Below are 15,779 nucleotides of genomic sequence, written 5' to 3'. Positions count from 1 at the left end.
CTATGAGACAGTAGTGGCAAGCGCCCTCTTCTATGCGGCAGCGTGTTGGGGAGGCAGCGTCAAGAAGAAGGATGCCTCTCGTCTCAATAAACTGGCTAGGAAAGCGAGCTCTGTTGTGGGCAAAGAGCTGGACAGCCTAACAACAGTAGCTGAGAGACGAGCACTGAAAAAGCTGAGGTCAATCATGGACAATCCATCGCATCCACTACACAGCATTATCTCCAGACAGAAGAGCAGTTTCAGCGACAGACTGCTGTCACTGTCTTGTACTACGGACAGACTGAAGAGATCTTTTCTTCCTCATGCCATGAGGCTCTTTAACTCCACCCGGCAGAGTAAAGGCCCACATTAAACCACACCACCTACATTGGATATTACCGAATCTTACTGCAATATGTATTCTGTGTAGCACTATTTAGTTACTCTATATAACACGCTACAGTGGGCATTTGCACGTCACACTGGGTATTTGTATATTGTATTCTTTTGGCTTTATTATTGTACTGTTCTCAGCTCAGGGATGCTGCTGGAAATTTGAATTTCCCTTAGGGGATGAATAAAGTATCTATCTATCTATCTATCTATCTGAATGAATATATAGATTTATATTATATCTTTGTCGCCGATTTACAATTTCAACCTCGATAACACTAAATTTTGGGGAGCCATAGATCTCTGTTGGGACCCATAGATTTTCAAGCATGCGAGTCCCCGGGACCCATCACTTTCACAGGTAAAATGAACACTGCATATGAGCCCTGATTGTTGCCATTTTTCCTCGTGTTTATTATCATATGCCACATCATTGAAACAACTTCATGCTAAATTTATAAGACAATAAAAAGTTATTTGGAATTTGACTAATCTTTTCGATAGTCAGTGTCTAGCCGACTATTAAAACAGTCATTAGTTGCGGCTCTAATTGGAAATGGGCAAATTAGCAGCTCTTGGTGATTATAGAGTCTTGACCGCAGGGCTTCTAAAAACAGGATGACATAGTTTACCACAAGCACGTGTCAGAAAAGGGGGTACAGTAAGAGTTCATCTGTGGCCCGCGGGGTACAATCGACATCAATGTGCACCCAAAGGGATAATTACAGCCCTTTCCAGGGCCCCCAAAAAGTTGCAGGTATCTTCCCATAAGTAAATCTATTCCCTGTCAGCTCATTTCAAAAGAAGTGAAATGAGTTAAAGGGTCAGTGTGTTATGATTAACCACAAGAGATTGTTGTAGCTGAAGCGTGTGCATTGGAAGAAGACACTCTGGAAGCCCGAAGAGCTGCTGTGAGCAGCTAACTTTACTGGCTAACGTTCGAAGCGACTAAAATGCCAGTAAAAGATTACAAGAGCATGTTTTATTTACACAGACTTGATAACAATTGCAGCTAGCGGCAAGCCATACGTCTACATTGGGTAATAAATATAATTTGGGTTTTGTGGATATTTATTCTGGATTCTTTATCCTGTGGATTTTGCATTTTCTTTTCATTTTTGAACAAGAATTAGAATAAGTATTCTGAGAGTGGATACCATAAGTGGCTAGTAAAGGAAACAAAAGAAAAAAAAAGTTGCATCTGCGACCATCACATGCAATAGCTAAAGTTGGTCAGAGCGGTTAGCACTAAAAGCTTTTCCGTCTTTTCTTATTTAGATTGTTTTGGGGTAAAATAATTACATTACCGTTGTATATTTTAGTCAGTTTATTGCCTTAGAATTTGCTCATATTCAGTACTATTCTTGTATTTTTTAACTTGTTTTTGGACTTGAATAAGAACATACAAGTGAAGATTTTTGCACATCCGTTTTTTTTTTGCATTGTTTTCTTTTTTAACTTGTTTTTTAGTAAAGTTAAAAAAATAATCAAGTTGATTTTTTTTAAATATATTTTTGAGTAAAATAAGAACAATAACAGTTATTATTAATATTTTTTCCAGTGATTTGAGTTATATTTTTGTTGATTTTCAGTAGAATTTTTCTTTTTTTAGTTTTTTTTTTATTCATTCCCATTGGGAAATTCACCCTTCCTGTCGGTAAAGGGGCAAGTCCAGAAAAATATTTAGATTGATTTTTGTTCTCATTTCATTTTTAACCTGTTTTTGAGTAAAATAATACCTAACAGATTAAGATGTTTGCTCAGATTTGCGTTCATTTTCTGTATCACTTGTCCCATTTATTTTTTATTTTTTTTCGTTTAAGTAAGTAAATTAATCAGCTAAAAGTTGAAAATACATACTCATTATCTACCTATTGCTAAGGCACATATAAGGACACCTATAATTTTGGCCGGGCTCCTTTGGAACCAAAAAACTTCAATTTAGACTATTAATCCCTCGTTTATTATGAATATTTGGCACCAGAACCCTCATGATAAGCGAGGCTTTACAGTATTTTAACATTTGGGCAGTGTGGAAATAAAAATAAGGACACTATATTTTTGGAACATCCTAATATCTTTATATGACAAGCGCAGTTGGTTATTGCTCCGGCTGGCTCACTGTGTAACATGTTTCCAGTACTCCAAAGATCTATAGCCCCATTAAATGAAATACGAAGCCATTGTGTTCTGACAAAATCATTCAAAAGTTCCAGCGTCCTATATAAAACTTTAATCGTCCGATTCTGAGCGCGACATACCAAATACGACAGATTAAGAGCACGGACACGATTTTGTCATCTGCCGTGCAGTTTAGCGGCACTTTACGACACGTGCTGAGAGCAGCGCGGCCGTGGAGAGGGCCAGATGGAATCAGACAAGTAAAGCTCCTCCGAGACGCCGCTAATGGCCTACTAAGTGAGTAAGAATCCAAAGAGGAGAACTTGTAAAACATCTCGGCGCCGTGACATGTGTCGTGAACCTGAACCGACGGGAGAAAGTTTAGTGGCGCGCCGAGAGCTCCGCGAACGGCCGAAGCGGCCGGTCGAGCGCATGCTGCGCGACGGCGAGAGTTACCAGACTTTGGTGTGCCGTCAACATTTTTCTTCGCTGTCAGGGAGACTGGAAATTTAGGATCGCTATAAAACCGAACTTGCACGTGTGCACCACATTGGGTACATATTTTGTTACATTGATTTTCTAACATTTATTATACAATTATACACAAAAAGATCACTTTTTAACTGGAATATGCGTTCATTGTGTGGAAATACATCTAGGATGCATACAGCTTTTTCATGGCCAAATTCAAGTACTTTTTAAGCACTTTAAAGCCAATTTTTCATTTTTCCCTGTACATTCAAAGTAAGGAATCCAGCGCCGATCAAAAGAACATTTTTTTATTATTATTGACTTTGATGACTAAAGTAAAGTTGCTATCTTGCTGCGAGCACATACTTTGATAGATCTCTAGATAGATGTCTAGATGTCTAGATGTCTAGATGTCTAGATGTCTAGATAGATAGATAGATAGATAGATAGATAGATAGATAGATAGATAGATAGATAGATAGATAGATAGATAGATAGATAGATTAGATAGATACTTTATTCATCCCCGCAGGGAAATTCACATAACTTTGTGCCATTTTGAGCTGTTTCTATCTACGATCCACAATCTTTTTGTGTCAATGGGCTGCTATAAACTGACACGAATTCTGACATACTGCTTTATCAATTCATGTGCAGCTTGGCTATGCCTCACTTGATTACAAACACAAAAAGGGCTCTAGAGGTGTTGGGTAATAATTAAGTCGAAATCGGAATTAAAAAAAAAGAAAGTAATGATTGTTTAAAAAGAAGAAAAATGAGCAAAATGTTGACTCATTTTGATTGCTGCTGAGCAGAGTGCATTCAATCTTTCAATCGACTGCAGATCTTTTGCTTTTCGTTTTTCTTACTTTAATTTATATTTTTCTGCGTGTTTTAAGAGGATTTGTGTTTAAATGAATAAAAATAGTATTGTAAATAGTTAATTTTCTTCATTCTTATCATTTATTTGTGGCACTAGAGAGCGCACCCATCCATCAATCAATTATCCTCAGTAGGGTCGCGGGGGTCCAGGAGCCCATCCCAGCTGTAATCTGGCAGTGGGCAGGGAACAGAGAGACAGACAAGTCACTCGCTCATTCACACCTAGGAACAATTTAGACCGGCCAATTAGCCTGCCATGCATGATTTTGAAATGTGGGAGGAAATCCACGGAAACAGGGCAAGAACATGCAAAATGCTGAGGTTGCGCTAGCTGGAATTGAACCTTGGACCGTCTGCGTGCTAACCACCTAGTCGCTGTGCCGGCCTAAATACTTTTAATTTCTATTTTATTGTTTCGCAATTACAGGGATTTTGTGATGTTCGACTTTTCAGTGTGTAAAAAGCTATCCTTTTTTGTATTTTACTGATTTTGTAGAAGTGTGAATATTTTAATTCATATTTCATGTGATTTTCAGGGATCACCTGCAAACAAATGAAAGTATTAAAAAATGAAGTGCTTAATGTTTGATTACTATTGATAATATCGCATTAAAAAAAAACTGAGGAGCCGTTTGTTAAAAAAGCCGATTTTCTAGATAGAGCTGTCCTCTCGGGTGCGACCAGTAGGGGGCAGTGAGGCTTCACATGTCAACGCCATAATGGCAAGCCATGAGAGCAGGCGTATTGGCGTCATTTTTGCACACTTTATAAACATGTTTCTTCATCCATTGTGTGGTATATAGGGTCAGACTGCCAGGGCAACTATTTCAAGCATTTTCCCGCACCTCGGGAAACGGGACACAAGAAAACGGCCATGTCACAACACACTCTTCTGTTCAACAACAGGACAGACAGCTTTCACTGGTTTACCCCTGCCGCATCGTACCCTGAGAACGCGTCCAAACATCCCACTATCCTTTTACAACACAGTGGAGATAGTGACCATAGTGGTCAGTGTATTTATGGTAGGGTTGATTTACTAAAGGAGTATAAAACATGAATATATTTACACTACACTTTGTATATGTCCAATACATAATAATTACACCTTGTGTCGCGATTAGGATGCTCATTTGTGACTTGGTCAGCTGGCTGTCAATTTTGGAATTAAACAGCGTTCACGCACTAAAACACAATGAAGTTCAAAAAACAAAAAAAACACCCTACAAACAATACAAACTCAATGTAATCACTAAAGCTTAGCCCGTACAATCACAACAGCCATCTAATCCTAGCACGGTTTTGCAGTGCCTTGCGCACATTACAAAAAGATAAAGAGGAGACTAGACTTAGTCGTGCTACTACTCCTATAGAAAATCAAAACACATTCTAATGAGGAAGAAGTATAATGTTTAGAACTTTTAGTGTCAGCTTCGATGGCTTTCGAAAATTATTTAGAAATAGAGAGGAGACCAGAACTGCTCCTTTAGAAAAGGAAAATATATTAAAATGATGAACATTATTGCTTAGAAAACGTCATGCCATGAGGCTCTTTAACTCCACCCGGGGGAGTAAAAGCCCACATGAAACCCCACCCGCACATTTGCATATTACCCTATTTTTATTACAGTGTGTATTTTCCGTAGCACTATTTAAATACTCTATAGCAAAACGTTATATTGGGTATTTTTGTATTCTATATCTTTATTTTATTGTTTTATTTTTCAACACAAAGAAACTGCTGGAAGGGTGAATTTCCCAATGGGAATGAATGAAGTATCTATCTATCAATCCTCTAACAAATACAGTCAGCTGATTGAATAATAAAGCGTAACATCCAGTGACTAATTATCGGGTCGACAACTATTTGGCCGTTATTGCTCCAATAACTTCAGTGCATTCCTGGTTTTGACTCACTAATCATCAAAGTGGCGATTTATTTACATTTTATTAAATGTCTTTACCTCTTAGTTGATACTGCCCCAAGGCATAAGCGAGCAAGACGTACCTTGACAAGGCTCAGCAACTGATAAAGGTCTTCCACCTCATCCCCCTCTGTCTCCTGATAGTCTCTGCCGGTGTCTATGCTGGATCCTTGGATGGTGTGTCGGTAAAGGGGCAAGTCCATGGCCTCGGCGTACAGCTCGATGGCTTGGTGGCCTACCGTTTGGTACATGTAACTGTCCAGCTCGTCTGCAACAGTGGAGGGTTAGTGAGGACAGGTTTGAGCAAATCTCGTTTAACTATACACAGACGCTCCCCTACTTAAGACCATTCGACTTGTAGACTCGAACATTTTTTTTCAGGATGTTTAAACATATCCGGACATTGCTGTGCTACATTTTTTTATTGTGTGCACCTTTTTCCCCCGAGTACAGGACATTACTGTAGTGCTTCTTTACGCCACTTCTTAGAGGTCTTCAAACATCCACCCCAGAGAAGAAATCCAGCTTCCTCTTACTAGTTTGTGTGTATACACACTGCACTGTATCTCTAGCACGCTAAGAACTTTGACATTCTTATCGTTTAATGTCTCGTGCATCCATTCAATATGGTAGGTGTGAAGTGTAAAGAGGAGGCCAGCCCTTTCTTTTGAAATGAAAGTGGAATAAGAAAGCTTGATGCGGTTGAGAAAATGGTCGGATCCATTTTTTCTGACACTTTTTTTACCACGGAGGAGGAGGTCGCCTAACTCTTGAAGCTCATCTTCCAAAAGTAAGTTAAACATCACTTTATTCATCTTTATAGAGCATAAGATGAAATGTTTATTTTTTAGTACAAAACAATACAGGTTACATATACAAGCTTTAAACATACTTATAGAAACCTTAAACATACATTCCAGTATTTTACATGTAATTAGTACTTATTGTATACTGTTTTGTTATTTTCACGTTTTTATCCGGCGGTTCAGAACAGTTGAATACCAGAGCTTTCAATCCCCGCCATGCAGCAATTTCACTTTACGACCCCCCAATCAGGGTGGATAAATGTTGTCTCCCGAAGGTCTGCTGTACTACTCTATTCTATAGCTTATGAATGACCTATATTTCCTGTTGATGATATCTGTGTATTAACTGTTATTACAACATCCATTGCAGCCTGGTCATCCTGGAAGGGGGATTACCTCATGTCTGGTCCTTTCTCAAGGTTTCTTCATTTTCCCCAAGTTAAGGTTTTGAGTTTTTCCTTGCCCTCATGTAGGTTTTAGATCAGGGGATGGTGTCATAATAGTCTGTGGTTTGCAATAATCTGTGGTCTGTGCAGCCCTTTGAGACTTCTTGTGATTAAGGGCATCACAAATAAACATGACTTGACTTGAGATTGTTGAGTATTTCCTTGCCCTCATGTAGGTTTTAGATCAGGGGATGGTGTCATAATAGTCTGTAGTTTGCAATAATATGTGGTCTGTGCAGCCCTTTGAGTCTCTTTGTGATTAAGGGTGTCACAAATAAACATGACTTGACTTTACTTGAGGTTTTTGAGTTTTCCCTTGCCCTCATGTAGGTTTTAGATCAGGGGATGGTGTCATAATAGTCTGTGGTTTGCAATAATTTGTGGTCTGTGCAGCCCTTTGAGACTTCTTGTGATTAAGGGCATCACAAATAGACATGACTTGACTTGAGGTTTTTGAGTTTACCCTTGCCCTTATGTAGGTTTCAGATCAGGGGATGGTGTCATAATAGTCTGTAGTTTGCAATAATCTGTGGTCTGTGCAGCCCTTTGAGTCTCTTTGTGATTAAGGGTGTCACAAATAAACATGACTTGACTTTAGTTGAGGTTTTTGAGTTTTTCCTTGCCCTCCTGTAGGTTTTAGATCAGGGGATGGTGTCTTAATAGTCTGTAGTTTGCAATAATCTGTGGTCTCTGCAGCCCTTTGAGACTCTTTGTGATTAAGGGCGTCACAAATAAACAGGACTTGACTTGGCTTGAGGTTTTCAAGTTTTCCCTTGCCCTCATGTCGGTTTTAGATCAGGGGATGGTGTCATAATAGTCTGTGGTTTGCAATAAACTTTGGTTTGTGCAGCCCTTTGAGACTTCTTGTGATTAAGGGCATCACAAATAAACATGACTTGACTTGAGGTTTTTGAGTTTACCCTTGCCCTCATGTAGGTTTTAGATCAGGGGATGGTGTCATAATAGTCTGTAGTTTGCAATAATCTGTGGTCTGTGCAGCCCTTTGAGTCTCTTTGTGATTAAGGGTGTCACAAATAAACATGACTTGACTTTAGTTGAGGTTTTTGAGTTTTTCCTTGCCCTCCTGTAGGTTTTAGATCAGGGGATGGTGTCTTAATAGTCTGTAGTTTGCAATAATCTGTGGTCTGTGCAGCCCTTTGAGTCTCCTTGTGATTAAGGGGGTCACAAATAAACATGACATGACTTGACTGCACGCCCGAGTTTTTTTAGTATTCAAAATGTTGCATAACACAGTTGGAATATCTCTTCTACATGCAGAATTAACGTCTACTTTTATTGCACCTGCACATCTGAAAATCAAAACAACGCAAAACAATGTTTGAAACATAAGCTGGATGAGAATGAAAGCACCATCATAATGAATGCATGCCCACCTTTGTGTGCAGGGCGCAGGTTGGCCAGAGCTACAATGTGATGGCCAGCAGCCACACACTGCATCATGTTGTAACAGCTGTCCTTGCCTCCACTGGAACCACAACACAGACACACTAGTTCACAAATTCATTCGTGGCCATTTTTAATCCTTCTTAAGAAACACAACAACGAATAATGCGTTACGTTACTTTATCAATGTAGAGTCATGTAGAATGACTCATTTTAAAAACCATTTAACATTATTCAAAAATGAAAGCTGTTTATCTACCTTATTAAAGCAACGACTTTCATTTTGAGTTTTATTTTAGAAGTTAATCCCAAAAATTGTGAGTAAAGTTGACTCATGTGAGGCAAGGAAAAGCCGGTGGTGTATGGGCATGTCTGTGTACATGTGAGATGACTTCCGGGTGGAAGGACCCAGAGTTTATGCGGTGTTCGAAAATATGCCTGAATAGAATATGTGAGAGTGACTATAACGTATGTCGAGAACATTGCCTGCCCCCTCTCTCTCTCTCTCTCTCTCTCTCTCTCTCTCTCTCTCTCTCTCTCTCTCTCTCTCTCTCTCTCTCTCTCGCTGTTACTCTGTATATTTATTTTTCGCCCCATTTTCTTTTTTATCTCTATCACACTTTTTTCTCTCTCTATCTTTCTTTCTGTACTGATCACTCACTTTCTTTGGTTTTCTCTCCCTTTATTTCTTTATCTCTGTCTCTATTTTCTTTTTTTTTCTGTGTCTCTCTTCTTTCTTATTTTCTCTCTCTACCTCTATTTTCATCTCATTTCTCCCTTTCTCTTGCACTCTTTTTTCCTCCTTTCTCTTTGTTCTGTCTTTCGCTCTCTTTGTTTTCCTGTTATTGTTTGATGTCCATTTATTTTTTCCCCATCTCTCTTTAACTGTATCCCTCTCTTTTTCTGCATTTCTCTCCGTCGCTTCTTTTCGGTCTTTTTTTTTCTTTCACTTTTTTCTATCCCTCGCTCTCTTTATTTTCTCCTTTGCCCTGCGCCTCTCCTATCCTTTCCCCTTCCTTTTTCTTTCCTTCTTTCTTTTTCTGTTTTTCTGCACCTCTGTCTCCCTCGCTCCTTCTAAATCTGTTTTTTCTCTGTTGTTTTAATCTCTCTTGCACTCTCTTTATTTTCTCTTTTTTCTCCCCCCACACTTCCCTCTCTTTTTCTGCCTCGGTATTCTCTGTCACTTTTTCCCTCACTCTTTTTTTTTCTCTTTCTTTTCCCTCTGGCTTCTTCTTCCTCACTGTCTTTTCTCTCACTGCCTCTATACTTCCCCTGACTCCCGTTCTCTCTCTCTCTTTTAATCTGCTCTGTTCTCTCCACCACTTTTTCTGTATCTTGCTTTTATTATTTTCTCTTTCTTTTTATCCCTGCTTCTTATTTGCTCTCCATTTCTTGCTCTTTTCTCTCCCTCACTCACTCTTTTTAGGTCTCTCTTCTTTCTTGTTCACTTTTTTCTGTCCTGCTCTCTTTTTTCTTTCTACCTCACCTCTCATCTCTCTATTTCCTTCTCTCTTTCTTCTTTTTGTTTTAGTCACTCCTTTTTTTTTCTCTCTATTTTTCTTTATCTCATCTTCCCTGTTTTTTTGTCTCTATTTTTGCCTCCCTCACTCCTATTCAGTCAGTTTTTTTCTCTTTCACTTTTTTCTCTCTGACGCTGATTTTTTTTCTTTCTGTCTCTCTTTATCTCTTCTTTCTTTTTTGTTTATTATTTTTGTCTCTCACTACCTTTTTTCTCTTTCTTTTTCTCGCTCCCTCTCTTCTTTTTGCCTGTCTCTCTCCTTTTTTGTCTTTATATTCTTTTTATCTCTCTCACTCTCTCTATCTTCTTTTTGTCTCTCTTTCTTTATCTCCTCTTCCCTGTTTTTCTTTTTCTCTATTTTTGCCTCACTCCCTCCTATTCAGTCAGTTTTTTTTCTATTTCACTTTTTTCTCTCTGCCGCTGTTTTTTCTTTCTGTCTCTCCTTTCCTCTCTATATCTCTTCTCTCTTTTTTTGTTTATTCTTTTTGTCTCCCACTCTCTCTCTCTCTCTCTCCCTCTCTTTTTTGCCCGTCTCTCTCCTTTATCCGTCCCTCTATTGTTCCTCTCTCTGTCTCACTCTTTTTGTCCCTCTAATCTTTTTGTCTCTCTCACTCTCTATATCTTCTTTTTGTCTCTGTTCCTTTATCTCCTCTTCCCTGTTTTTCTTTTTCTCTATATTTGCCTCACTCACTCCTATTCAGTCAGTTTTTTTTCTATTTCACTTTTTTTCTATCTGTCTCTTCTTTCCCCTCTCCATCTCTTCTCTCTGTTTTTCTTTGTCTATTATTTTTGTCTCTCACTTTCGCTCTCTCGCTCCCTCTCTTCTTTTTGCCCGTCTCTCTCCTTTTTAGTCTCTCTAGTGTTCCTCTCTCTTGCTCTCTTTTCGTCTCTCTTCTTTTTGGTCTCTCTATTTCTCTCTCTTTTGTTTCTCTATTCTTTTTTGTCTCCCTCACCCTCTCTCTTTATTCTTTTTGTCTCTCTCTCCCTCCTTTTCTCTCTTCTATCTCTTTCTCGCTGCGCACACCCATCCATCCATCTAGTCAACACGACTGTAAAGCATAGTGTAAGCCCCCCGCCCACCACCCCCACCGACACACATCCTCTCTCTACCTAACTTCTCTCTGGGGAGCTTCGCCAAGTCCAGGCGGCGGCATTTGCGGTTCTGCAGAGCCTGCGCATGCGCGCGCGGTTTCCTCCGAGGGGATGGAAGGATGGCGTCGTGGCTCGGAGGAAAAGCTTTTGATGCTCTTTTTGCTCGGCGTCGTTGAGCAAGAGACGAGTAATTGCCGTTGCTTTGCCGCTCACCTTCTGCCCCAAAGCGGGCCAAAGGCAACGCATTCCGTTTGAGTCGACAAAATGCAGGAAGGCAACTCCCTTCTCTTGTATTCCCTCCCGAAAGTCTGCAGCAAACATGCCGCTGGAATTCCCATCCAAAGACTGGTGCGTTGATTTTTTTCCGGACACAACTCTCAAAATATAGATTTTAACCCCCCCCAAAAAAATTACAAATAATTCTTATTTATTTTATCGTTCGAATGAGTTATCGGACTCCATGAACCAAACACAACCTACACTCACCCAACAATTTAGGCGCACTCGTTTCTTGACGGAAAAGATGAACAGGAAAGCCGACATTTTCCACACGGGGGCAGATTTAATCTCGTCTCATTAGCCGTACCGCTTATCCTCATTAGGGTCGCGGGGGGGCTGGAGCCCATCCCAGCCGGTCCAAATTGTCCCTAGGTGTGACTGAGCGAGTGAGTTGTCTGTCCCCGTGTGCCCTGCGATTGGCTGGCAACCAGTTCAGGGTGTCCCCTGCCCACTGCCCGGAGATGGCTGGGATGGGCTCCGGCCCCCCCGCGACCCTAATGAGGATAAGCGGTACGGCTAATGAGATGAGATGAGTTTCATTACCTGCGAAAAACAATTTAATTATTATAATTATTTAACTTATTTTCATTTTTTCCTTCACTCTTTCTTTTCTCTTTTCTCTCCTTCTGTCTTTCTATTTCTCTTTGGATTTCTTTCTTCCTCTCCCTTTCTTTCCCCCTCTCTCACGACTTTCTTTTTATCTCTTTTGTTTCTCATGCTCTCTCCTTCTCTCTCTTTTTCTTTCTTTGTCCCGCCCTCTCTCCTTTTCCCTCCCTCTTTCTCTTATTTCTTTATCTCTCTTTTTCTTTCTCTTTAATCTACTAGTCCGGCCCCTGACAGAATGTTTGTTCTATCGTGTGGCCCCCGAGTTCAAATGACTTTGACACCCCTGCTAGACGGCAATTTGACCATGCTATCCCCATCTCAGAAACGAACGAACGTCACATCCTGGGGCTTTGCTGTATTTCCTGACTATAAGCCGCTTCAGAGTCTTACAGCCATTTTTATTGTTATTCATGCAGTTTAATTTTAATCAGGAATGTTTTGGCCTCCGTGTTCCCTATTACTCAAATCCAGGGGTGTCAAACTCATTTGAACTCGGGGGCCACACGATAGAACAAACATTCTGTCGGGGGCCGGACTAGTAGATTAAAGAGAAAGAAAAAGAGATAAAGAAATAAGAGAAAGAGGGAGGGAAAAGGAGAGAGGGCGGGACAAAGAAAGAGAGAGAGGGAGAGAGCCTGAGAAACAAGAGATGAAAAGAGTCGTGAGAGAGGGGGAAAGAAAGGGAGAGGAAGAAAGAAATCCAAAGAAAAATAGAAAGACAGAAGGAGAGACAAGAAAAAAGAAAGCGCGAAGGGTATGAAGAGAGAAAGAGAAGAGAGGGAAAAGGAAAAAAGGAAGTCGGAACAAAAGAGAGAGAGAGAGAAAGAGACAGAGACAGAGTGAGAGAAAAGGGGTGGAAAAGAAAGAGAGAGAGAGAGAGAAAGAGAGAGAGACAGAGAGACAGAAAGAGAGAGAGAGAGAGAGCCTGAGAAACAAGAGATGAAAAGAGTCGTGAGAGAGGGGGAAAGAAAGGGAGAGGAAGAAAGAAATCCAAAGAAAAATAGAAAGACAGAAGGAGAGACAAGAAAAAAGGAAGCGCGAAGGGTATGAAGAGAGAAAGAGAAGAGAGGGAAAAGGAAAAAAAGAAGTCAGAACAAAAGAGAGAGAGAGAGAAAGAGACAGAGACAGAGTGAGAGAAAAGGGGTGGAAAAGAAAGAGAGAGAGAGATAGAGAGAGAGAAAGAGAGAGAGACAGAAAGAGAGAGAGAGAGAGAGAGAGAGAGAGAGCCTGAGAAACAAGAGATGAAAAGAGTCGTGAGAGAGGGGGAAAGAAAGGGAGAGGAAGAAAGAAATCCAAAGAAAAATAGAAAGACAGAAGGAGAGACAAGAAAAAAGAGAGCGCGAAGGGTATGAAGAGAGAAAGAGAAGAGAGGGAAAAGGAAAAAAGGAAGTCAGAACAAAAGAGAGAGAGAGAGAAAGAGACAGAGTGAGAGAAAAGGGGTGGAAAAGAAAGAGAGAGAGAGAGAGAGAGAGAGAGAGAGAGAGAGAGAGAGAGAAAGAGAGAGAAAGAGAGAGAAAGAGAGAGAAAGAGAGAGAGACAGAGAGACAGAAAGAGAGAGAGGGGGAGAGCGTGAGAAACAAAAGAGATAAAAAGAGAAGTCGTGAGAGAGGGGGACAGAAAGGGAGAGGAAGAAAAAAATCCAAAGAGAAATAGAAAGACAGAAGGAGAGAAAAGAGAAAAGAAAGCACGAAGGGTAGGAAGAAAGAAAGAGAAAAGGAAAAAAATGAAGTTAGAGCAAAAGAAGTCAAAAAGACACAGAGAGAGAAAGAGACAAAGAGCAACAAAGGAAGACAAAAAGAGAGACACAGAGAGTGAAAGAGACTAGGACAGAGAGTGGGAGAAAAGGTGTTGAAGAGAGAGAGAGAGAGAGAGAGAGAAATGAATACAATTAGTGTCTTTGCTCGAGGCACCTGGCTTTGGCAACATCAAGTTGACATCTTTCAACCTGCAGCTTCTTTTTCTCTTGCGCTTCTCTGAGTGTTGTCTCGCCGGCCGGATTCAATTCTTTAGCCGGCCTGATCTGGCCGGCGGGCCGCCCGTTTGACACCTGTGCTCAAACCAATCACCCATAGCGGGGAACACTTTCGGAATACACAACCTTTGCAAAAAACTAACACCACTCGTGGCCTCCATGCGAATAAACATTTGACACGTCTTTGAATAACGAGCTTATTTCGGGGATCCGCTCCCTCGGGTTTGCTCGTCCTTCAGTTTTCATTATTCCAGCCGCAATATTGTGCCCACATTGTCACTTGCATTTCATAAAACAAGCCCCCCCCCCTCCCTGCATGTTCTGTGGCAATTTTTGCAAAAGCCCCCCCTAGGATACATGTAAACTGTCCCCGCTTATTGTTTTTAATTTATACCGTTTATTACCGGGCCGAATAAAGAAGCCGGATTTCACCGGCGCCAGCATTTTTTCGCTGACGTTCCCGAAAAATAAAACAGTCGACGTTGTCGGTGCGACGGGGATAAAAAAATAAAATAAAAGGTGTTGACGGATAGCCAGACGCTTGTGAATATGAGAGGCATAAATATGAAAGAGCGCCGGCGAGGCGTTCAATGACACCCTGTGTTTTTTTTTTCCCAAGAACTTGCACAGGTGACAGGTGATTTACACGCTAGCGTTGAAGCTAATTTGTGTGGCGCAAGGACACGAAAAGTTTGGTCATAAGAAGCCGCGCCTCGAATCACCGCACGATAAATGGAGTGTCACAACAAACAGGCCGGCCAAGGTTGCGGCAAACACATGGGTTGTGTCCAATGTTCCCTGTCATTTTCCCCGGGTCCGAGCGTTCACACAAAGTCGGCGAGCTACGCTTGAAACGACAGTGAGCAACGGCAATCCCAAGTGTGGCAACTAAGTCAGTATCAAACATGTCCAAAACTTGACATCACCTTACAAAACAGGAGTGAGTCAGGGTGGAAAAGCTTGCCTAGAATAAACTGAGGTTCACGGACGGACTGACAACAGGTGACAGATAGATCCCATATCTGGTTCGTGAGCAATGTTCCCTGTAATTTTCCACGGGTCCGAGCGTTCACACAAAGTCGGCGAGCTACGCTTGAAACGACAGTGAGCAACGGCAATCCCAAGTGTGGCAACTAAGTCAGTATCAAACATGTCCAAAACTTGACATCACCTTACAAAACAGGAGTGAGTCAGGGTGGAAAAGCTTGCCTAGAATAAACTGAGGTTCACGGACGGACTGACAACAGGTGACAGATAGATCCCATATCTGGTTCGTGAGCAATGTTCCCTGTAATTTTCCACGGGTCCGAGCGTTCACACAAAGTCGGCGAGCTACGCTTGAAACGACAGTGAGCAACGACAATCCCAAGTGTGGCGATGAAGTCATTATCGAACATGTCCAAAACTTGACATCAAGTTACGTTTTTCTGAATTTCCGGCAATGCAAAATTATTTTTCACTTTTGAATGAATTGACTCATGTACGATGGCCTACAAGCGTCGTTTGTTTTTACAATTCTTTCACAAGATTTCCATTTTTTTTTCCTGGTATCTTTTGTCGCATAATACTAACATTTTTGGGGGCTTATTTCGTCGGTTGTAAGATACAGAACTGTACTTTATCACATTTTTTTGTGGAAGTACAATGTTGGCAACAAGATTGACTTGGTATCATTGGAAATTATTTGAATGCAACACAAACCTTTTCACAGGGCAGCACGGCGGCGCAGTGGTTAGCGCTTGTGCGACACAGTTCATGTCATGGGAACCTGTCGTGGGTTCAAATCCAGCTCCAGACTTCCTGTGTGGAGTTTGTATGTTCTCCCCGTGCTTGCGTGGGTTTCCTCCGGGCACTCCGGTTTCCTCCCACGTTCCAAAAACATGC

At 41.0% G+C, this 15,779-nt stretch overlaps 1 protein-coding gene across 3 annotated transcripts in view; it reads right to left on the bottom strand.

Moving 5' to 3' along the window:
• dph6 (diphthamine biosynthesis 6) overlaps positions 1 to 11,620 on the bottom strand; it is a 136,083-nt gene extending 124,463 nt beyond the window's left edge. For 2 of the 3 annotated variants that reach the window (XM_088354268.1, XM_088354269.1), the window contains exons 1-3: positions 8,687 to 8,813; positions 8,418 to 8,509; positions 5,855 to 6,039 (exon numbers count right to left, since the gene is read on the bottom strand). In XM_088354268.1, the coding sequence (XP_088210394.1) occupies positions 5,855 to 6,039; positions 8,418 to 8,509; positions 8,687 to 8,763 (354 nt within the window). In that variant the 5' untranslated portion in view covers positions 8,764 to 8,813. Of the gene's footprint in view, positions 1 to 5,854; positions 6,040 to 8,417; positions 8,510 to 8,686; positions 8,814 to 11,524 lie in introns of those variants that run through there. The other variant, XM_088354270.1, reaches the window with a different exon arrangement.
• Between the last annotated feature and the right edge of the window lie 4,159 nt (positions 11,621 to 15,779).

Source organism: Urocampus carinirostris, chromosome 15 (assembly GCF_059441175.1).
Source record: "Urocampus carinirostris isolate Australia breed hairy pipefish chromosome 15, RoL_Ucar_1.0, whole genome shotgun sequence".
Classification (NCBI taxonomy): Eukaryota; Metazoa; Chordata; class Actinopteri; order Syngnathiformes; family Syngnathidae; genus Urocampus; species Urocampus carinirostris.
The sequence above is the reverse complement of the archived record's forward strand: the minus strand, read 5'-3'. Positions and strand labels throughout refer to the sequence as shown.